The sequence below is a fragment of the Egretta garzetta genome, unplaced genomic scaffold (genome assembly GCF_000687185.1).
Source record: "Egretta garzetta isolate BGI_Z169 unplaced genomic scaffold, ASM68718v1 scaffold59, whole genome shotgun sequence".
NCBI classification, from domain to species: Eukaryota; Metazoa; Chordata; class Aves; order Pelecaniformes; family Ardeidae; genus Egretta; species Egretta garzetta.
In genome coordinates this window covers 2,271,735-2,279,063 of record NW_009267230.1, presented here as the reverse complement: position 1 = coordinate 2,279,063, position 7,329 = coordinate 2,271,735, and the positions used below count along the sequence as shown (strand labels likewise).

Genomic DNA, 7,329 nt, shown 5'->3' with positions numbered 1-7,329 from the left:
GTGCGTGCAGTGGACAAGAAGATGTGGAGGGATGGTCCGCTTGGACCACCCCACCCCAGGGTCGTCGCCTCTGCTGTGAGGCAAAAGAAAATGGCAGGATGAATGTGCATGCAGTGGGCAAGAAGATGTGGAGGGATGGTCCGCTTGGACCGCCCCACCCCAGGGTTGTCGCCTCTGCTGTGAGGCAAAAGAAAATGGCAGGATGAATGTGCATGCAGTGGGCAAGAAGATGTGGAGGGATGGTCCACTTGGACCGCCCCACCCCAGGGTTGTCGCCTCTGCTGTGAGGCAAAAGAAAATGGCAGGATGAATGTGCATGCAGTGGGCAAGAAGATGTGGAGGACCCCAGGGCCGTTGCCCCTGCTGTGAGGAATGTGCGTGCAGTGGACAAGAAGATGTGGAGGGATGGTCTGCTTGGACCACCCCACCCCAGGGTCGTCGCCTCTGCTGTGAGGCAAAAGAAAATGGTGGGATGAAATGTGCATGCAGTGGACAAGAAGATGTGGAGGGATGGTCCGCTTGGACCACCCCACCCCAGGGTCGTCGCCTCTGCTGTGAGGCAAAAGAAAATGGTGGGATGGGATGTGCTGGAACAGGAGGAGGTGGAGAGGGATGGGGTGTGCTTACGGTGGGCAAGAAGACATGGAGGGATGGGTGTGCTCGTTCTTAGCCAGGAGGCGCTCCTGACAGAGCGCCATGGTCCATTACTTGAGGTGACGGTGGCGCTGGCCTCCAACAAGCCACAGGGAAACCAGTCAGAAACATTTTCGGCATTGCGTCTTGCAAAGAAACAAGAGTGGGGGTTATAAAGTCACCCTGAGGGGAATTTGTGATCGTTGCACCGTGTTGGGAGAGGTGCCAGTGGTAACATTGAGTCGCTCATCTGCCTCCCATCTCTCGGAGAGTTGGCATTTGGTGCAGCAGCATGTAGAATGGACTTTTGTTTTTTTAGAGGGAAATGAAAACAGGTTGAGGTAAAGAAGGCACAGATGGGCCAGACTTAACAAAGAACTGATTTGTGGCTGAAAGCCAGTAAATGCCCACCTCCTCCTTCAAAACACAGCTTCAAGAAGGAAGAGATCAGACCCACAAGGGGCTGTTGGGCAGCTCCTTTCTGTGGGATAGGAGGCTCTGAAGTCAAGCGTCTGAAAACACTGATGACTTTGATGTCTGTTAGAAGAAACATTTCACCAGCTCAGCTCAGAAACCCTTTGTCTTGCGTGTTTCCTGGGAGCAATGGCAAACCTGGAACAGGGCTGGGATTTCTCTCCCTGCCTAGGAAACCCTGCTTTTGCACGGCCATTCCCAAGAGGGTGGCTGGGCGCTGGCTCCGTCAGCATCCCACTGTGCACTCTGCCGGGTTGTGGCCTGCTGTCAAAGCAGTTTAGGTTGGCCCTGGAGGAGTTTCTGATGGTTTTGAGAAGATATTGCCTTAATCTCTTGTCCTTTGGTGTATAACCTATATGGCACATAGGCTTATTTGCTTGACTTGATGTGTTTAGGGTCTTTTTCCAGCTATGTGAACATCCCTGTCTGTAACCCAGCCCTGTCCAGGAAGAGCTGCCATACCCTGAGAGATGCTTAGGGCTGCATATCACAGTCATAGCCTGACGGATGCTCCATAAATCATAGCAGCCACTCCAGGACACCAGCACAGGGGGACAGGGTGCTTACCAAAACCCCTGCATGCCCCCAGTGCTCAGCAGTCCCAAATGCAGGGAGAGTGCTCGCTAACTCAGGCCACAGGGAAGGGGGACACACCAGTCCCTTGCGCTACTGGGCACGTGCGTGTTATTTTGCTCATTTATTTCGCTTGTTTAGGCAGAACCAAGGATGATCAGGGGCTTGTTCTTCGTGAATTCGGAGACAGATTTAATACTTGGGCAAATTATTTAAATGGCTGTTCCTCCAGTGAGGCCAAAAAGAAATGAACCTCAATTCTGTCCTGCTTAGCAGTACTTCCTCACCCAAAAGGGGGATGATCTTTAAAGACAACTTCTCCCTGTATCTCTGCAGCAACACAAAGAGATGGGCCCTTTTTTTGAGCATATGTGGGAGAGGAGATGCTTTCCTATCGGGGCAGCTGGGCACAAACCAGTGGGATAGTAGAGTCACAGGTATTCATTGACTTTCTTTTTTTTATTTTAAAATAGTGGTAAGGTAATAAGAACAGTGGGGGACTTTAGTGTACAAAATGGGTTAACAGACACGCCTGTGAGCCGGAGTATCTGAAGTGCCCATCTCCCACATTGCATCGCTGTGGTCAGAGCCATATATCTGAGTGCAGTGGTGTAAGGCAGGAAGCCCCACTGTTTAGAGGGGAGCTGACTTGCACCAGCTCTGGATCTGGCCCACCTCCCCACAGGTTTTTATTGGTGTGTGAGGGACTTACTGGTGTGTGACAAATCACAGTCCGTTATGGCGGGAACAGCACACGGCGGGGCTGCTGCCAATTATAGGATTGCACAATAGGGGCAGAACAAAAAAAAGTCCATTGTGGTTTCAAGCCACCAGCAAGCTCTGATGTTTTTTTGTTTCAGTTCCCTTAAATAAAGCGGTGTAGCTGTGGGAAGCACAGGCCCCTGGGAAGCTGCTCTACAGGAGCAGCCACAAAAGCTCTTTCTTGCCATGGCTCCACCAGGCAGGACCACGGGACCCCCGGTGGGCACAGCCACGGCGGGAAGCAGAGCAGCAGCCCAAGGAGCACAATCCCCTTGGAGCAGCTTTCCAGTTTATTTCTGTTTAACACCATCTAAGTTTTAGCACAGTTACACAGCCAAGAAGAGAGAATCGTCTTGAGATAACATGCCCAGGGCTTCGCCAGTGCCTGGGCAATGCGGTCTAACCAGGAACGTGTTATTGAAAGCCAACACGTGATGGACTCTCAGTATGAGTAACAGCAGCGGGCAGGCTTGCTGAAAGGAAATCGAATGTTGCAGAAACGAAATCAAGAGTAGGAGAGAAAGGAAAGTGGCTGTTTTTCCTCTGAACTCAAGTTATTTGTGCTGAATCAGCTTCAGGCTGTTTCTGTGCCTCCCTATAAGATCTTAAAATAAGTCTCTGGTACTGCTTCATTATTGGAGTTCATCTTCTGGTCTTCCCAAGGCTGCCTGGTGTTGACAGCTCCTGTGTTAACTGAGAAGCTGTTTGTTTCTCTTTCTCCCTTTTCCCGTTCCTGCAGACCGCAGAGTCGGCAGTTCCTGTTGATCCTCGTAAGTCCCAGCACCCAAGTAGGAAACTCAGCTCTATTGTCAGGAGCACAAACCAAAGGTCATTTCGGGAAAGCGCGGCAGGGTGTGGCCACGCTGAGCAGGGGTGATGATGGCCTCAGCAGCCTTTTTTGTTTTTTTCCATTTCTTAAGTCACACTAACTCTCTTGTTTGCTCTTCTCTGGCACCTTTCCTCCAGGGATCTCTCTCACCAATACAAGTAAAGCTTCATAAATCGTCAAGCCGTCAGCATTAATCTCAGCCTCACTTTTCAAGGAAATGGCTTTGTTCTGTGTTAGCAATTTTCTGGTGGCAACTGCAGCAAAGCTTTGGCCTCCAGCAGCTGCTTGTGCGCTGCCAACACCTCCAAGAGGGAAGAGGTTAATGCAGATTTAGGTAGTTAAGTTAAATACTCCAGCTAATTCGACTTTAGTTGCCGGTGTGATCCAGCACCAGACAAGAAAAGGAACTAAGGAGACCTGCCTGCCCACTGCTCAGATGTAACCCTCACTTGCACAGGTCTTATCTACTGTTTAAATATTACCTAGTGGCCCTACTACTCATTCTCCCTAATGCTGTTCTCTCTCGCCTGCTTCCCTTGAAAACTTAAACATCTAATTTTCTTAGCAAAGGTGAACTTGGCGTGGCTTGTTCATATATCACGGTGCCCTGTCACTGGCGGAGGGGATGAACACCCATCTTTTCCTCTGCGACCACCTGCGTGCCAAGCAGGCGGCATTAATTAATTACCTCCAAAATGCTTCTGAAAGATGACTCACGTGTACCTGATCTGGTGCCCACCAAAGCCAGGCTGGGTAAAGCAGTTTTCCTACTGAGACCAATAACATTTTGTTGAGGATGGGGTTGGACAGCAGAGCCCCTCCGTGATATCGCTGAAGTGGAAGCGAGTTTATATCAACTGCATGCTCTTTGCTCAAGGAGTAACTGTGAGGAAACTTAATTGACTGAATTTTCATGGTCAGAGGTTGTTATGCAGTCAATTCTGAATTAGCCAGGGCAGATAATCTGGTGAGATGAATTTTCTGTGAAAGCAGAAAGCGAAGACACTGCAGGTGGCTCCTTGTGAGGTCGTTCCTGATTCAGCCCATTGGTAGTCACCAAAAAGCTTTCTAAAGAGCCGAAAAGGACAAAAGAACAAGCAAAATTTACTAGGTTGTTTGTTAAGTGGGTTTTAGCACTCGTGAAGATGACAACATCCTCATAGAGGTCTGTCTTTGCAACTGCTATCCCGAAAAATTAGGCATTAGTGAAGTAGGCATTGGTGTTGATCACTCTTTATCAGGCTGGTGGAGCACTTGCTGAAGAGTTCTCCTCTCTGTGTGTAGGTGTCTTTGCAAACGCCAAGCATAGTGTTAGCACAGCTGCACCATCATTGCTGGGTTTTTGCAGAAGTCCTTCCTTGGATGGTGACTATGGCTATTTTCTGTCTTGCTATCTTTGTTGAGAATTTGAATGTGCTTCATTTCTGGAATTCTTCAGTGTTTGCTGGTCTGCCAGATCTTTTTCAGGCTCTGGCAACCTCCTATTTCCCCTGTTCCCTATGCCTCCTCTGCACTCTGTCATAATTTTTGTGTGTAGTCAATGCAGCAGGTGTGGGATTGAAAAAAAAACCACCAGGGAAATCCCATGTGTGAGACACTTGGCACTATCCTGACATGCCGGTGCCTTGCAGCTGAGCCAGCAATCTGGTAACCCATGCTCATTATCAGTGACTTGCTACCTATCACTGAAGTCTAATGGGAGAATTAAAGAATCCAAAGGAGCTTTGCTGGACACTGGCATGGCGACCTGGGATTCTTAGTCTGGCACCGAGTCAGTCCTCAGTGCTGCAGTGTCTCGCCTGTACTCCTCCAGTGCTCTTTGGTTGGGACAGGAGCTATTTTGCATGGTGGGAAGATTTTCAGACTATTCTGAATAATATTTTCTCTGTGCTGGGTTTTGGAAGTGCCTTGTTTGCATAATCTCCAATTGGGAAAAGAATCACTTAGTCCTCCTAAATCCCACAAAGCAGATTTAACTTCGGGCAAGATTGAATTTAGCAAGCAGATGGAACACAGGGCGAAAGGCGAACAGAATTAATAACAGAAAGTGGGACTGAACCAAGGTGGGGCACAGTAGCCTTCTCCTTTGAAATTTTTAGGGTTTAACTGCTTTATTCACACAGCTTTATGAAGATTAGACCTCTACATTTGGAAAAGGCAGACCTCTACAATTTGAATCATCAGTGATTTGTATGAATAAGAAACTAGGTGTGTTTGATAGGGGATCCTGGGGCCATGTCTTAGCTGTAACAAGAAAATAAGGATAATATGATTTGAGTTTCATTTCACAATGTCCACTTAGGAAAAAAAGGCACAAAATATGAAACTATATTGTGGATAGATTATCACAGCCCAGACCTCAGGAGCTGGCAGGAGCATGGGAGCAGGCTGTACCCTTACCCCACACATGCACAGCCTGCCAAGATAAACCCATTTTGGGGTGCTCTGGTGAGTACTGGCAGTCTCCAGCCACCAGAGCATCACTGGGGGAGGCTGTACCATTTCCATTGCAGGATCTGCACGCTGCATTGTGGCAGTGTGAAACCTGCTACATGCCCTGACTCTCCGGACAAAGGGTGCCTATGGAGGCTGTGCTGAAGTGGGGCAGACTGAAACTGTGTCTTGGTGAAAGCTGGCAGAGTGGCCACAAACTGTGAAGGCAGAGGCACCACTTGACTCATTGCTCGACCGACAACAGGCTTGGTACGAAAGGGCTGACGGCATCCTGTGTTGTCAGGTAGTTTCACATTAAAGCTTTGCCTCAGACCTCGCTGAAATGAGCTCATTTCCTTTTTCGTTTTATTTTTCTTTTGCAGAAACATACAGAGATGGGGGGAGGGTGTGACTTGCTGCTCGTTCTAAATGGGAGAAAAAACGAAGAGCTGCCCTGGAGATGGAAAGTCCCCTACAGCTGCTCTGCAGATACACCGACAGGAGCTTCAGGCACGAAGGCCTGCAAGAAGAAATGCATCAGTGGCAATGACCTTGCACAGAAATGGAAGGAGGCTTGTCCCTGCCTGCCAAAAAGTGCTCCCTTTGGGCTGTCAGTGCTTTCGTGGTAGTTGTGGGCAGCTCGTAGAGAAGAGGAGGACATGCTGGAAGTGGTGGGACAGGGTGGTCAGGTGCAGAGAGGAGTGGAGTCCTCCCTGAGTGCCTGTCTATTACCATGCTGGCCTAAGGGCTGGATCCGTCCCCTTCTTGACTTTAGGGGAGCCGTGCTATGGGGAGCAGCTCCACATAGCACCACCAGCTCATAATCCCCCCTTTGCTAAATGAACACCATATTCGGGAATCTGCTGTGTTTCCAGGTGACATCAGGGAAAGCAAAACCAGCACAAAGCTGGACTTGTTTGATGTCCATGCTGGCTCTGAACATGGGGACAAGCTTCTCCCACACACCCACAGTCACGTGTGTCCTGTCTCCCCCCTCCCGACTCAGCACACACAGTTTTGGCCATGGGTGTGCCGCTGTGGGGTGTTGGTTACTGGTGGGAGAGGGAAAGCTGCTTGGCGTAACCTTTGGCATTAAGAATGCAAACAAAAAAGACAGAAATAAGAAGTCTCCCTTCGAGGGTTAGGACACCGTGTTCTTCCTCACCAGAGATCTCTCTGCAGATGCACCAGCTGACTCCAAGGGGTATAAAGGAGAAGTAAATAGGGGAAACAGGAAAAAGGGGTTTGCACTTTACAACAACAAAGTATTTTTTGTACTTTACAGCCTGTTTCTTGTCTCTGGGCCCTCTGTGCTTTGGGAAGGTCCTGGTGTCAGCTGCTCCCTGCCTCCCCCAGGGGCCTGGGTGCTGTGTGCATGCCCCGTGCCCCTGGGCAGGGCTGCCACCAACCCCACCTGCTCCACGTGTGATGGAGGGGAGCAGAAGAGTGAGGATGCCCCAGGGGGAGGAAGCAGAGGAGGAGTCACGGTGAGGAAGTGTGGGGGCTGCATATCAGAGGCAGGAGTAGGACTTGACTTCTTGAGGCAGCATCTTGGGTTGCATCATACTTTGTGGTCATGATGCCATCCTCCCTCCCTATTTCATCATCCTGCAATGGGCGGTGAG

The 7,329-nt window shown here is 49.6% G+C and overlaps 1 protein-coding gene across 1 annotated transcript in view; it reads left to right on the top strand.

Annotated features, from left to right (window-relative positions):
* Positions 1 to 650: 650 nt before the first annotated feature.
* Positions 651 to 7,329, top strand: part of CCBE1 (collagen and calcium binding EGF domains 1) — a 158,588-nt gene continuing 151,909 nt past the window's right edge. Inside the window, exon 1 of the mRNA XM_009647374.1 lies at positions 651 to 796. Within this exon, the coding sequence (XP_009645669.1) occupies positions 651 to 796 (146 nt within the window). The remainder of the gene's footprint in view (positions 797 to 7,329) is intronic.